Source organism: Oncorhynchus nerka, linkage group LG14 (assembly GCF_034236695.1).
Source record: "Oncorhynchus nerka isolate Pitt River linkage group LG14, Oner_Uvic_2.0, whole genome shotgun sequence".
NCBI lineage: Eukaryota > Metazoa > Chordata > Actinopteri > Salmoniformes > Salmonidae > Oncorhynchus > Oncorhynchus nerka.
The window spans coordinates 46,989,951-47,006,113 of NC_088409.1; the positions used below are offsets into that span (position 1 = coordinate 46,989,951).

Sequence of the window (16,163 nt, forward strand, 5' to 3'; positions counted from 1 at the left end):
CTCTCAAGGAAACAAAATAGCAAATGTATTATGTAAACCTTTGATCACAAGACCAGTGCATCTTGCCAATTTCACATAACTTTATAATGTCTTAGGTGAACATTTGAAATTAATGCAGTGTTTTGATGCAGTTGTAGAATGGGATGAGTTCTAGAACCACATGCAAAGCCACCATTTTCCGTATTGAAATAGAATTATAGAAGAGTAGTTATATTTCTATGATTTTCCATATTCTCAATGCATCATCTTTTCCTTGCTTACAGTGTGGTCCTATGGCTGGGAGATCTCAACTACAGGCTAAGTGACCTTGACGTTGACGATGTGAAGGACTTAATCGCCAAGAAGGATTTTGAAACTCTGCACAGTTATGACCAGGTAGGTAATCTCAAGCCGCTTAACTTCAAGCCATTTAAATGTCTACTTCTAGGGTGCGTTTAGTTGGCAAATGTTGTAGAACATTGCAGATAGAAATGTCATGATTCCTTACTCTGTCAGACAGGCAGGTTTGTTCTATGTAATATCTGAAAGTTCCACAACATTGTTCCCAGTGTCAAATTGATTAGGCTCCAAACTGAAGAAAACTGATCTGAAACAGGGAGGGACAACCTGAAATTGTCCAATCAGAAACACAAATTTTCCGTTGCAAAACGTTTTGCTACAGTATGCCCTAATGAATAAGACTGCTAATCTCTGTGTTCAGTGCCAGTCACATTACACCCTGATGAGTGTGGTAATTGTCACAATGTCTTGTTGTGGCTCTGTGGTCCTCAGCTGAAGAGGCAGATCGATGAGAAGGCTGTTTTCGTGGGCTTTGTGGAGGGAGAAATCGGCTTCCTGCCCACTTACAAATACGACACGGGCTCCGACCAATGGGACACAAGGTAACTTCTCCTCTCTAAATGTCTAGTATTTCTGTAAAGGCAAAGGAGAAAACAATAACACTTAACTAAAAGCCTGCAGATATATTGCATTATAATACCATTTATAATGCATCGTAAGAACATGTATAATGTCTTATGGTTGTTGCATAATGAGTAAGGCGTTTTGAGTTGGAATATTGATACATAGGGAGACAGAATATATCATAAGCCTGATTTATAATGCATTTCAAAGGCTCATACATTCTTATAATACGTTTTAAAGCATTATAGCTGCAGAATAAAGTATTACAAAACTCTTATCTTATTGCGTAGAATCTGTCTCCGAAATGTCTTAGTTTCATTTTTCACGCCCTCAGTGAAAAGTGTCGCGTGCCGGCGTGGTGTGATCGGATCCTGTGGCGAGGCAAGAATGTGCGGCAGCTGCACTACCAGAGTCACATGGACCTGAAGACCAGCGACCACAAGCCAGTCAGCTCCCTGCTGGAGATGGGGGTGAGAATTAGTTTCCACCATCTGTCCTTTGACCTCTTAGAGACCATGAGGTTTTGGTTGGTTTAGCCTGGGGAGTCATAACCAAAGATTCTTATAGATAACCCAAGATTGTAAAAGGCCCATCTGAACAATCTTAGTCACACTATGGGGCAGAGCAAGCAAAGTGGTGGGAAGAGTTTCATCTTGACCAAATATGGGAATTCCGTAGTGGAAGTGTTTGTTTTTTTTATTCGTTTTTTTATCCTTGTGACCAGTCTGAGTTTCCCCCAGAGCCATATATTTAGAGTTCAGACAACTTTTAGAATTGTGCTTTTGAGCATTTCATTTATCCATTCATGACAAGTATTTGGATTCTAATTCTAGATATTCTGTTGCATGGCATTTTTTACAATATTAAAATAATGATATGCCTCTTGTTTCCCCTATTCATCTGTGTTTTAACCTCCCTTCTCTGCTAGATCAAGCTGGTGAATGAAGAGTCTTACAAAAAGACATTTGAGGAAATTGTGCGCTCGCTGGACAAGATGGAGAACGAGTGCATTCCGTCCGTAACGCTGTCCAGGCGAGAGGTGAGTGATTCTACTGTGAATTGTTATAGATGAAGAATATGTTAACATTTCTCTGGTCTTTCATAATGCACAATGCAACATTATCAGTGAACATTGACAGCAGCAGAACCTTGTGAACGACGCTTATCAATTGAGCTCTGCTCTTTACGAACAGGAGTAAAATTGAGGGAGAACGTCTGTGCAACATTTTTTCTTAACATTTAAACTGCACTTTAAAAAAAATTGCTTTAAATGTTTAAAAAAAATCAAATGACTTGATTTCACAATTCAGATGTGGTTCTGTGTATAACCGCTAGGGGTCAATGCAGTCCTGGAATTCCTAAAAATAAAAAATAAATGATTTCAGCTTTATTTAACCAGGTCGGCAAGTTGAGAAGAAGTTCTCATTTACAATTGCGACCTGGCCAAGATAAAGCAAAGCAGTTCGACACACAGAACAACACAGAGTTACACATGGAGTAAAACAAACATACATAATACAGTAGAAAAATAAGTCTATATACAATGTGAAGTAAAGGCAAAAAACAAAGGCCATGGTGGCGAAGTAAATACAATATAGCAAATAAAACACTGGAATGGTTGATTTGTAGTGGAAGAATGTGCAAAGTAGAGAAATAAATAATGGGGTGCAAAGGAGCAAAATAAATACAGTAGGGAAAGAGGTAGTTGTTTGGGCTAAATTATAGATGGGCTATGTACAGGTGCAGTAATCTGTGAGCTGCTCTGACAGCTGGTGCTTAAAGCTATTGAGGGAGATAAGTGTTTCCAGTTTCAGAGATTTTTGTAGTTCGTTCCAGTCATTGGCAGCAGAGAACTGGAAGGAGAGGCGGCCAAAGGAAGAATTGGTTTGGGGGGTGACAGAAGAGATATACCTGCTGGAGCGCGTGCTACAGGTGGGTGCTGCTATGGTGACCAGCGAGCTGAGATAAGGGGGGACTTTACCTAGCAGGGTCTTGTAGATGACCTGGAGCCAGTGGGTTTGGCGACGAGTATGAAGCAAGGGCCAGCCAACGAGAGCATACAGGTCGCAATGGTGGGTAGTAATATGGGGCTTTGGTGACAAAACGGATGGCACTGTGATAGACTGCATCCAATTTATTGAGTAGGGTATTGGAGGCTATTTTGTAAATGACATCGCCGAAGTCGAGGATTGGTAGGATGGTCAGTTTTACAAGGGTATGTTTGGCAGCATGAGTGAAGGATGCTTTGTTGCGAAATAGGAAGCCATTTCTAGATTTAACTTTGGATTGGAGATGTTTGATGTGAGTCTGGAAGGAGAGTGTATAGTCTAATCAGACACCTAGATATTTGTCCGAGTCTGGAAGGAGAGTGTATAGTCTAATCAGACACCTAAGATATTTGTCCGAGCCGTCCAGAGTAGTGATGTTGGACAGGCGGGCAGGTGCAGGTAGCGATCGGTTGAAGAGCATGCATTTAGTTTTACTTGTATTTAAGAGCAATTGGAGGCCACGGAAGGAGAGTTGTATGGCATTGAAGCTTGCCTAACCATCCTACCAATCCTCGACTTCGGCGATGTCATTTACAAAATAGCCTCCAATACCCTACTCAATAAATTGGATGCAGTCTATCACAGTGCCATCCGTTTTGTCACCAAAGCCCCATATTACTACCCACCATTGCGACCTGTATGCTCTCGTTGGCTGGCCCTTGCTTCATACTCGTCGCCAAACCCACTGGCTCCAGGTCATCTACAAGACCCTGCTAGGTAAAGTCCCCCCTTATCTCAGCTCGCTGGTCACCATAGCAGCACCCACCTGTAGCACGCGCTCCAGCAGGTATATCTCTTCTGTCACCCCCCAAACCAATTCTTCCTTTGGCCGCCTCTTCCTTCCAGAAGTATACAGAATGGTGTCGTCTGCGTAGAGGTGGATCAGAGACTCACCAGTAGCAAGAGCGACATCATTGATGTATACAGAGAAGAGAGTCGGTCCAAGAATTTAACCTAGTGGCACCCGCATAGAGACTGCCAGAGGCCCGGACAACAGACCCTCCGATTTGACACACTGAACTCTATAAGAGAAATACCTAGGATAGGATAAAGTAATCCTTCTCACCCCCCTTAAAAGATTTAGATGCACTATTGTAAAGAGGCTGTTCCACTGGATGTCATAAGGTGAATGCACCAATTTGTAAGTCGCTCTGGATAAGAGCGTCTGCTAAATGACTTAAATGTAATGTAAGTAGTTGGTGAATACTGGTCGTCACTAGTTACCACAGCCACAAAGTCATAAAGCCTATTTCTGCAATTGATCTTCTTAAAATGTGATTTTAAACCTAACCACATTGCTAACCTTAGTCTAATCCTAACCGTACGTTAGGTTTTCACAAATTTTTACGCTATAGCCAAGTTTGACTGCGTTAACTAGAGTAAACCCTACCTGACGGCACTTGCCTTACTGCTGTCCCCCTCACAATGGTATTAATGTAATTTTAAGTTCTATGTTGTGTGCCTCTCCATGTTGTCAGTACGTAGATCATGTCCCACTGCTCGTTGCAGTGATGTATGACAGTGTGTTCATAGACGTCCAACAATCTGTTGTTAATGCCACGTATGGTGTTTGAGAACATGCACTTTGTGCTTGCACTTGCAGAGCAATTATTTAGCAATTTCTCCATCAGGGCCGTAGCGGTTTTTCGACCTGACATCTTGTAGTCTGGTTCTAGATATGCCATTTAGGATATTGAAGCCGACATCCCCTACCATTGACAATGGCTGCATATCAACTGTAATCATTTCTGTAATCAACGCTGTGATTTTCACACCCCTACTCCCTACCTGTGTAACCTAATCCAAATCACTCTCCCTCCCCAGTTCCACTTCATAGATGTGAAGTTCATGCAGCACCAGGCAGAGACTCTGACCCTCCACAACGACGGGCAGGTCCCGTGCCAGTTTGAGTTCATCCAGAAGCTGGATGAGCCCACCTACTGCAAGCCCTGGCTCACCGCCAACCCGGCCAAGGGCTTCATCGCTCAGGGTGAGTATAGCAGGACTTATGGCCCTATTCTTTCTTCCATGTTTTCTTGAGGTAAGCATTTGTATGAAGGTGTGTATCAAGTATGTCAGAGTAGAAGTGCTCATCTAGGATCTGGTACCCCCCCCCCCCTGTCCATGTAATCCAATTCATTGTTATCTCAAATGTAAAACTGATCCTACATTATCACTCCTACTCTAAAACATCTGATACATACAGCCCCAGATCTAGAGTTTGGCTGGGTGAAAGCAAGGTTGCCACCCCATTACGTTCTTCAACCTAACTAATTCAGATCAGTGAGTACTTCAAGGAAGGTCGGATGGCATTTCTGACGTATTAGAACAGGGTCTAAGACTTACATTCAGGAATGGATATTAATTTATGTAAGCACCTGGCCTCCCCGCTATGTTAGACATAATGTAATGAGCTCTATGACCTATGACGCGAGAGACCACATCATAGCTCTGTTCTGACTGAATGATAGATTTGAGTTTTCCCTGTGACTGCAATTGATAGAGGCATTTTCTCAACTCAGTATTTAATGGCAGGGAAGCAATTTCAGATCTGTCTAGCACGTGAGACTTGTAAATAATGGCGATATCTCAAGGCTTAGGATGGAAGGAGTGGTGGATGTGCCTCAGTGCTCTTTGCCTCTCTGGGTCTTGCTGATAGTTTTTTTTTTTTTACCGTTTGTCTCATTTAGTTCTGAAATTGTCAATGTAGTGATGCAGCTATAAATTAATAGGGTTGCCTTCACACATTCAATTGCAGTTAGTAATGCTTAGTGTACAGTACAACCTTTGCTTGTGGTTCATCAGCACCATTTGTCAACAAGTTTCCACAGAGAACATTTACATAGAGCATGATCATGTTCATTAGGTCACGCAACAGAAAACATTTTCAAATGTTTTGAAACTGAATCATTTGTGTGTCTTATTGGACATGTCCAAGTAGTCCCTTCAGTTTGTCAGTGGAGTTTTCTTTCATTTGATCCCAAATGAACACAACCCTGTTCATCTGTGTCTCAGGGAATTTATAATAAGGAATTGGTGGGTTTCTGAAATGTTCCTCCATTGATAAATCATTGAAATATACCTGAACCCGTCCATGCACTGTTCACCAAGGTGGGAACGTGGACATTGACCTGGAGGTGTTTGTGAACTGCTCCACCGCCACGGAGCTCAACGCAGGCCGCCAGCAAATCGAAGACATACTGGTGCTCCACCTGGATCGGGGAAAGGACTACTTTCTCTCTGTGTTGGGCAACTACCTGCCCAGCTGCTTCGGCTCGTCCATCCAGACCCTGTGCCAACTGAGGGACCCCATCCAGGAAATGCCCCTGGAGACCATCCGGGAGCTGGTGAGTTCAGTATAGCCAGCAAGGAGTGTGTTCACTATTGTATATATATTTTGCAATGTTAAGCAAAAATGTGCGTTTCTTATTGGACAAATTCATGGTTCTGAGTGAATACGATCCAGATGCAGCCTGACTCAGAAGGCTGCTTTCCCATTCTTCACACTTCTCCAAAAGTGTGCTGTGGTCTGGTACATTCTCCATCGTGGATTTAAAAGTATTGTATTGGTGTAACCTAAGCATTGGCTGAAGGGAGTTTCCACCATTGTGCACTTGCATACTCCATATTTCACATGTTGGGAGAAGGGTGAAGAATCAGCTGACCGTGGCCTGGAAATGTCCCACTCTTCAAGGCTGTTTTGTATGAAAAGCCTTGCCCAGAATAAAAACAATTAAATGTGAAAGTGCTCTGGGGGGATTCTGTCCTGCTCATAATTTTTGTATGATTGTGTTATCAGTTATCTAAAAATGACCAGGAAGTGCAAATATTGAACTAGCTGCAGTCAAAATTCCCCCAATTCATTGAGACGAGAGACTAGACACATTTGCACTAAACATAAAAGCTAAAGTGAAATTCTGTTCGTAAGGTTTTTGCTATAGCCCCCATCATTTCCTTTTTGTCTTACAAAGTGTACTTCTTTTGTAAAAACAAACTGCTTTTTGCACTGTGTGAACCAAATTGGAGATTTTGTGTGTGAAGTGGGTTTCCAAACAGGGAATCAAATCACCCATTGGCCCAGAACACACTGTTGCCAGGGGGGAATATCCACAGGTCATTAGTGTTGCAAAACAGCATGCTGTCATGTACGCTAGAGCAACCCTCCTCAGAAACTTCTGCTTTTTTGTTTGATCTTCAATCAGTGTTATTCTAAAATTGACCAGATGAAAAGATGATAGATTCTGAGAATAAAGAAGCCCAAAGATTTCTCACCATTTTTTAAAATGCATATATTTTTTTGTCTTTGGCTCGCTAGTTATTAATACAGGCAGCATAATTAGCTACAGCACATTGTCCTCTAAGGACATGTTGTTCAAGAAAGGTTAGGTAAAGGATTTAAACCCATTTCACTAAAATGTCACTTTTTTTCTTCTTTCTAAAGACGTTGTCAGGTGATGAGACCAGAACTTTAATCATCGATAAGCCCCTGGATATCCCTAAAGAGATATGGCAGATGGTGGACCACCTATACCGTAATGCTCCTAAACAGGTCAGGACTGAAATCCTTTACCATTTTCGCACTACTGAGCCAAACCTAGAACATCTAGGTGTGTCATTGGATGCTGTGTTTGCCCCTCACTTTATACACAGAAGATCTCCGCTAAACATAGAATCAAGCTGTTTTTCTGTCTCTCTGAAATACAAAGTTGCTAATGTCTTTACAACTGAACAAGAAAAAGATGCTTCAAATGAAAACTGAGATTGCATTAAATAATGAATAGGCCTACAGTAGACCTATAGACAATATAGCCCTTTATATTTCAAATATATTGAAATCAATTTCATGCTCAGTCAATTGAGTTCTATTGATAGGCTGGCTACACTCTGTAAATGTTGCCTCAATATATTTCATGATTTGTAACATGTGCAATGATGTGCCAAATGAATCTGTGATTATAGGGTAAGGATTAGAATATGCTGCCTCAATATTTGCAGCCATAAGGTGATATCTCTCTAGGAGCTGATCTGTTGTCAGTATTGTGGAATAATTCTAATGTTAAGGTAAGATTGAACATTTACATGTAGGCTGTCATTGTAAATAAGATTTTGTTCTTAACTGACTTGCATAGTTAAATAAATCTAAAATATTGGGAAAATGGGCCCTGAGCTATACTGGCCCTGAGCTGTACTATGCCTCCACAATAGTTGTTGCTGCCTGGGAGGGAGAATGGAAAAGATAAATAAATCTGAACCAGTACAGCTCGGGTCGGAATCAGGCATTAGTTTCTTGACAATACTCTAGTTTTCAAGGATGTTGGCTAGTACCTTTTGCCTACTTACCTCCCCTTTCGCAGTTAGTTGCACAGCATCAAAGAATTCAAAGTGAGTTGGGCAGCTTTTGGTGTCCTCCCAGCTGTGTGCAGACATTAGTCTCTTTCACCACAGCAACCCAGCGGATTGAAAATAGGAATGTTTGGAAACTTTCTGTGTCTCTGGCAACCACCAACAGGCTGGAATGACTCAACAGAACTGGCTGAATGTTAAGGGCCAAATAAATATATTTATTAGTTGATTCATTAAAAAAGTGAAATGCATAATACTCTACAATATTGACATGAATGCAGTTCTGATCCCTGCCGTCTACCTTTCTGTGTGCTTTGAAGTTATGTGTTTACAGTACAACTCTATAACCTTTTGCCTCTATTTCTAGGGGGAACTATTTCAACAACCTGGGCTCCGCAGTGAATTTGTGGAGATAAGGGATTGTCTTGACACTGGCATGCCAGACTCTCTCCGTATCCTTAACAACTGATATACACCTGGGTTGTGTTTATTAGGCGTTAAACGGAAGAAAAATGGCCTGAAACAGGGAAGTACTACCTGGACATGTCCAATAAGAAACACTCGTTTCATTTAATTTTGTAAAAGTTTTCCATTTTGAGCCTTAATGGACACAACCCTGGATAAATTAAGTCTTAGTGTCTACTCTGTATTTTTTAAGTGGTTGATGCCCCTTGACCTGGGTTGACCCCTAGCTGGCAGTAACCACTCTGTGGCAGAAGCACTGCTCATCTTCCTTGATGCCCTCCCTGAGCCTGTGGTCCCCTTCTCCCTGTACCAGCAGTGCCTGGAGTGCTGCTCCAACACCAGTCAGTGTAAAAAGGTCAGTACCAATTCAACTCACTCTTTAAAGTAGACATTACTTTTCTCAGTGCCCCTATAATAGTAGGATATTCTGTATGTAATGATTGTTTACTGTACTAGGTCTTGTTCATTAGGCTTCAAATGTTCTGAAATAGGGAGGGACAACATTTTCTGTTGCGCCATAATGAACCCAACCCAGTTGTGGGGAATTGGCTGTGACTTGCTCTCATGTTTTAACTTGTCTATGGTATTGAGTGATGTTTTCTTCATCCTCAGGTTGTATCCTTGTTACCTCAGTGCCATAAAAACGTGTTTAACTATATAGCGGCTTTTCTCCGTGAGTTGTTGAAGCATTCTACACACAATAGCCTGGATGTCAATATTTTAGGTAAGGTGAAATGGAAAAATGTGTAACACATTTTGCATTCTTATCAAACACACAAACAATTGACTGAATGTGTTTTGAAAGGGTTAAAACTAAACTTCATGGTCTTCTTGACCAGTACCCAAGAGGTTCAATGTTTACAAAGTCGAACAGTGCAAGTTTAAGATCAGAAGCCGTAACAAGCTTTCCTATTTGTTGGTTTCCATATGTCACAATATGCAATGAAGCAATACAACAATAAGACCAAGGACTGTTGCGATAAATGCCTGATTATTCCAAGGCATGCAAATGGTTATGGAAGCTTGTTGGGGTTTTATATTCCGAAGGCCAAAGTAGTCTTTCTGTGCTGTGATACTGTGCGTATGTTTTTTTTTTTTCACCTTAGTGCAATCAGTTATCATTTATTTACTTAGTTGAAAATATAGCCTAGTAATACAAAACTAGCAAAAGCTACAATATTGGCTGTAATAATGCTGGGTCAGATTCTGGATTTAGTTCCTTTTTCAGTGTTCTCCTTTAAATTAAATTTGTTTATGATGCATAATATTTAAAAAAGTGAACCTAATTTAATCTTACATCAAGTGCCAGTTAGTCATTATTATGTTATTGACATTGTGCCCTGTGTCATCCCTCACAGCCACCATTTTTGCTGCCTTGCTACTGAGGTCACCCACGAAGCAGGACCTTGCAGAGAAGAGGAAGACCCAAGAGTTCTTTCAGCATTTCCTAGTCCAGGACCTCTCCTGAATAGAAGAGGGTGCTCCTGCTGTGACACTATTTTAGTTTGATGTACAGCTCTGTATTTGTAATAAGTTCCTATTCATATAGATGGCTCTTTGTATATATCCAGTCAGTCCAATTGTTTAGGCCTACTCTCCTTTGATTTGAAATCAACTATGTTTTGACAAGCAATGTTTAAGCTGTTGATGCACAGCTAATATTCTGTCACTGAGTAGCTGTAGTAAACTGACCATTTTTAATGTATATTTACCAGTTTATTTAAAGAAAATAAATTTGTGCTGTTTTGTGAAGGCAAAACTGGATCGTTTTATATATGAAAGTATTTCAAACAGTTGTGGTTTGGCGATTTCATGTTTCTTTCCCATTTAGCAAGCAAATGGAAAAAGTTTGTTTTGGAATTTAATAAACCCACTGTCACATTTGTCCTTTGGCTGTTAGTACTGATTGGGAATTACAAATCAAATGATTTGCATTTGTAGCTTTGCATTATTATAAATTATATTATAAATTATATTTAATATTAGTAGTTTCGATTTCATTATAGGGGGTACAAGTGTACATGGGAGGGGTATATTTCCCAGAATACAACACGAGGGGTAGGCTGAAATATGACGTTTCTATTTAATCATGGTATCACTAGGGAGGGGATGGGAAGAAAGTGCTAAGCTACCCGAAACATAAACCAAGTCGGCATTTGCGCTGCACGGGTAAATGGTTTCTGTCTTGTATATATGTTTCTAGTGGAGCCCTGTAACTTTTACTTCAATGTATCTGTTTTGACGGGAGATTTATCGACAGACAGCCAGTCAAGCTAACGTTAGCTGGCTGGCTAGCTAGCACTACGTTAGTAGTTAACGCTAGCTACAAATCTGTGAACTAACTAGTTAGCTAGTAACGTTCGATATCTTAAACGTAAGATACCCTGCTTGTTTTACGCTGTATGCTTGGTAGATGCTTATCGTGAACGCGTTCATTAGTATTATAGCTAACGTTAGTCTGAAACGTTGATTAACGTTAGCTAGCTTGACATTTTCAACCCGCACATTATCTTTAAAGCTAACGTTTGCGAAATACCGTTGCATTGTCAAAAAAAACTAGCTGTCATGTTTTCCTTTTAGTTAACATGCTATGTAAAAGTGTTCAACTAGCGAGACATTTACGTTTGCATATTAACGTTGGCTAACCAGCTAGTTAATTGAACTGTCATGTCGATCGAAGTCAACTAGTTAACTATTGACAGCTGGTTGTTTTTTATTTAACTAACGTTACCTAGTTATTACGAACGTTATCAGGATGGAAGTTGGTTGTCCTTGCAACTCTAAAGTTAGCTGCCCACCCAACGTTAGCTACCTTGCCAAATAATTACAACTATTCACAACTGCACGAACTAACGTTAGCTATTAGTTATGTGGTCGCGCTGTCTGGAGCCTTTAGTCAAAAGGCGAAATCACAGATGAGTGTGACATGACATCTTTAACTTGTCTCATGAAAGTGTTTGTAAATAGCTTTGGTGTAATCCTAGCTAAGGTTAAAAAAATGTATTTAACCAGGAAGGGCTCATTTAAATTCCTGGCCCAATATGGGCAGCACCAAGTCATTACACAATTACAGACAGAAAATGAAAAACGACAGGTAATCTAGTAAAAAAACACAGAATTCATTAAACAGCACATTTTAAAACATTGACAGGTCAGGGAATCAGCCTCAAAATACTTCATCAATGATTTAAAAACACCAATCGGGATAAGTTCTACCAGTTGAAAAGTATTTTGTACGGCGTTCCAAGCAGATGGCGCAGAGTTCATAAAAGCCATTTTTACCAAATTCAGTTCGGACATTTGGAACCGTTAGTATGATTAAGTCCTGTGAATAAAATGGTTGTAAACCCAAAATGGCTTTGTAAATAAAAGTTTACCATTGACTTGAGAAGGCCAGCCAACCCTGGTATATGAAAGTGCAGTGGTGCGTAAGGGTTTTGCAGTTTAAAATAAATCTCAATGCTTCATGGTCAAGGGTGTCAATTGTTCTCAAACATGCTTATTTTCCACGATAAATCACTGTGCTGTCAAACGAAATCAGAAAGTTCTAGAACTCCATGGGTGTCAAGATGGTTAGTGCCTAGGAACATAGACCATTCTACACCATTCAAATGAATCCAAATCGAATGTTATTTGTCACATGCTTCGTAAACAACAGGTAGACTAATGGTAAAATGCTTACTTACGAACCTTCCTAACAATACAGAGCAGAAATAATAAAATAATAATAACACAAAGAAATAAACAACGAGTAACGATAACTTTGCTATATACACAGGGTACCAGTCCCGAGTCCATGTGCAAGGTAATAGAAGGTAGAAATGTACATATAGGTAGGGATAAAGGGACTAAGCAACAGGATAGATCATAAACGGTATCAGCAGCGTATGTGATGATTCTAAAAAGTTGGTGCAAAAAGGGTCAATGCAGATACTCTTGGTAACTATTTGGTTGACTATTTTTTTTGTGGATTGGGGGTAGAAGCTGTTCAGGATCTTGTTGCTTACATATGTTGTGCATCGGTCCAGCTTCTCATGCGGTAGCAGAGAGAACAGTCTGACTTGGGTGGCTGGAGTCTGACCATTTTTAGTGCCTTCCTTACACTGCCTGGTATTGAGTTCCTGGTATAGAGGTCCATGCGGCTGTTATTGGATTTATTTGCTATTTGTAAGCCACTCTGACACATTTTTCTCCATAAAATATGAGTAGCCTTTGCAGTTGAGCTGACCGCTTAAAGGAAAGGACTCAAATCTTCCCATGTAACTGTCATACTCATGAATTAGCCTAAATCCATTTATAGCTACATCTAGACCTTACTCCAATGCATCGTAGTGAATAGATTAGTTTTATTTCACTCCAGCGTTAGGGAATAGGTATAACTGTCCACCTTAGACAAATGGATATGATGCTATGCATGGCATGTTTGAAGATGACGAGTAGCCTACACTATACCACTTTTGTAACCAAACTTCAGGCTATAGATTTGGTGGCTTTTAACTGGCACTGCCAGAGAACTGTTCAGTTATCTTCTCTAGCTGTATTCTCAATATAGCCAGGTGTTGTCTTCAATAGCAAATGTTCCACTCTTGTCTTTGGATTAAAAATAACTGCTCTGCATTGTCTCACTTACCTATCTTTGCAATACTCCACCAAATATATTTCCAAGTATCTATATTCTGCTCTTGGAAGGTGGAAATATTAGCCTCAAGTGTCAACGCATTTTTGTTTTTCCCTCAAATTTCCTGTTTACAGTATTTGCTTGGGAGTCACGTAGGCCTTCCCCATTTAGCCAAATAGCTACAGGGTTAGCCCAGGTCACTGAATGAAGCTAGGCTCTAGGTACTTTAATTGCAAGGACTCGTAATTTGTTATATTCTTTACTTCAATGGGTCAAGATGTAGCAAGCAGAGAGATTGTTTCTGTAAACAGAATTGTTTTGAAATTCAGAGAAGGGTAGGTCAGCACTCGCTTCCCTGCATTTAAAATGAACACATTGACTTTGAAGTGGCACAGCACGACTCATCAAAGCCACTGCCCTCACACTTTCCTGTCTTTCCTCCTCTGTGCAGGAACAAGTGAACACGCCGTCCTCTGCGCACACTCACCCACCAGAGGCGGCCAGCCCAGCCGGGACCATGAGCGAGCGTGGCCCTCGCACGGAGGCCTCCATGTTTTTGGAGGTGGACCGCCTCGAGCGCGATAACAACGATGAAGACAAGATGGCGCACTACGACGACGACAAAGATGACGACGACCTGATGTCGGCACCCTCGGGCTCACGCGTCTACGACCGCACTACGGTGCTCATCGAGCAGGACCCCATCCGGCTGGACGAGGAGGGAGAGGAGGACCATGGACACTGCGTGGGGGATGACGACGGGGGCACTTTCCTAGTCGACGGGGACCTGGACGAAGAGGAGGAGGAGGGCTCTATGACATTCATGGGCGACCAGGATGGCATGTCGCAGGGATACGTGCATCACACCATCTCGCCCGACCAGATCCAGTTCATCATCAACCCGGGGTCCATGGCCATGCCGCGCAACATCGAGGGGGCCACCCTCACTCTGCACTCCGAGTGTCCAGAAACCAAGCAACGGGAGGTATGTTGGCTTACCACCACTGAAATGCATTATGTGACGCTGTGTGGAGGTCATACAGCGTATTTGAGGGGATCAGTTTGGGCAAGGCAAGGTGCAGAATCACTAATCTTGATCACATGATGAGTAGTCATTTGGAATGCAAGGTGGTTTGTAAATCAGGGATTTTGCACTCCCTGATTTAAATGTACTTGATCTCAACACACAATTAGCCTAGTGTGTTGTGTTAAGTAAAAATAGAGACCCCAGGTTGAAAGGGAGCAACGTGAGGCATGAGCAGGGAGAGTAAATTCACTGGATGAATGAAATGCTTTGATTTGCCTAGCGAGCTACGTTCTCCTCAAGACCTTTCTGCTTCCACATGGTTTCAGTGTTGTAAAAATACTTCAAAGTACTACTTAAGTGTTTTTTGGGGGGTATCTGTACATTACTTTACTATTTATATTTTTGACTAATTTTACTTTTACTCCATACATTTTCCCTGACACCCAAAAGCACTCGTTACATTTTGAATCCTTAGCAGGACAGGAAAACGGTCTAATTCACACACTTAAAGAGAAAATCCCTGGTTATCCCTACTCTATCTGATCTGGTGGACTCACTGAACACATGCTTTGTTTGTAAATTATATCTGAGTGTTGGAGTGTGCCTCTGGCTATCCGTAAATGTAAAAAACAAGAGAATCATGCCATCTGGTTTGCTTAACATAAGGAATGGGATTTGTTTTTTGTGTGATACTTAGTGAGGGAAAAAAGTATTTGATCCCCTGCTGATTTTGTATGTTTGCCCACTGACAAAGAAATTATCAGTCTATAATTTTAATGGTAGGTTTATTTGAACAGTGAGAGTCAGAATAACAAAATTCCAGAAAAACTATTTTCAAAAATGTTATAAATTGATTTGCATTTTAATGAGGGAAATAAGTATTTGACCCCTCTGCAAAACATGACTTAGTACTTGGTGGCAAAACCCTTGTTGGCAATCGGAGGTCAGACGTTTCTTGTAGTTGGCCACCAGGTTTGCACACATCTCAGGAGGGATGTTGTCCCACTCCTCTTTGCAGATCTACTCCAAGTCATTAAGGTTTCGAGGCTGACGTTTGGCAACTCGAACCTTCAGCTCAGTCCACAGATTTTCTATGGGATTAAGGTCTGGAGACTGGCTAGGCCACTCCAGGACCTTAATGTGCTTCTTCTTGAGCCACTCCTTTGTTGCCTTGGCCCTGTGTTTTGGGTCATTGTCATGCTGGAATACCCATCCATGACCCATTTTCAATGCCCTGGCTGAGGGAAGGAGGTTCTCACCCAAGATTTGACGGTACATGGCCCCGTCCATCGTCCCTTTGATGCGGTGAAGTTGTCGTGTCCCCTTAGCAGAAAAACACCCCCAAACCATAATGTTTCGACCTCCATGTTTGATGGTGGGGGAGGTGTTCTTTGGGTCATAGGCAGCATTCCTCCTCCTCCAAACATGGCGAGTTGAGTTGATGCCAAAGAGCTCCATTTTGGTCTCATCTGACCACAACACTTTTACCCAGTTGTCCTCTGAATCATTCAGATGTTCTTTGGCAAACTACAGACGGGCATGTATATGTGTTTTCTTGAGCAGGGGGACCTTGCGGGCGCTGCAGGATTTCAGTCCTTCTCAGCGTAGTGTGTTACCAATTGTTTTCTTGGTGACTATGGTCCCAGCTGCCTTGAGATCATTGACAAGATCCTCCCGTGTAGTTCTGGGCAGATTCCCCACCGCTCTCATGATCATTGCAACTCCACGAGGTGAGATCTTGCATGGAGCCCCAGGCCGA

The 16,163-nt window shown here is 41.5% G+C and overlaps 2 protein-coding genes across 5 annotated transcripts in view; both read left to right on the forward strand.

Moving 5' to 3' along the window:
• The window catches only part of LOC115141231 (type II inositol 1,4,5-trisphosphate 5-phosphatase-like), a 32,844-nt gene extending 22,200 nt beyond the window's left edge, over positions 1 to 10,644 (forward strand). For all 4 annotated transcript variants that reach the window (XM_029679982.2, XM_029679981.2, XM_029679983.2 and 1 more), the window contains 11 exons: positions 264 to 375; positions 772 to 881; positions 1,238 to 1,373; positions 1,832 to 1,942; positions 4,776 to 4,941; positions 6,063 to 6,298; positions 7,393 to 7,500; positions 8,662 to 8,746; positions 8,987 to 9,114; positions 9,372 to 9,483; positions 10,118 to 10,644. In XM_029679982.2, the coding sequence (XP_029535842.2) occupies positions 264 to 375; positions 772 to 881; positions 1,238 to 1,373; positions 1,832 to 1,942; positions 4,776 to 4,941; positions 6,063 to 6,298; positions 7,393 to 7,500; positions 8,662 to 8,746; positions 8,987 to 9,114; positions 9,372 to 9,483; positions 10,118 to 10,227 (1,414 nt within the window). In that variant the 3' untranslated portion in view covers positions 10,228 to 10,644. The remainder of the gene's footprint in view (positions 1 to 263; positions 376 to 771; positions 882 to 1,237; positions 1,374 to 1,831; positions 1,943 to 4,775; positions 4,942 to 6,062; positions 6,299 to 7,392; positions 7,501 to 8,661; positions 8,747 to 8,986; positions 9,115 to 9,371; positions 9,484 to 10,117) is intronic.
• Positions 10,645 to 10,843: 199 nt separating this feature from the next.
• Positions 10,844 to 16,163, forward strand: part of LOC115141232 (metal regulatory transcription factor 1-like) — a 29,792-nt gene continuing 24,472 nt past the window's right edge. Inside the window, exons 1-2 of the mRNA XM_065000129.1 lie at positions 10,844 to 10,928; positions 13,829 to 14,362. Coding sequence (XP_064856201.1) covers positions 13,895 to 14,362 — 468 coding nt within the window. The 5' untranslated portion in view covers positions 10,844 to 10,928; positions 13,829 to 13,894. The remainder of the gene's footprint in view (positions 10,929 to 13,828; positions 14,363 to 16,163) is intronic.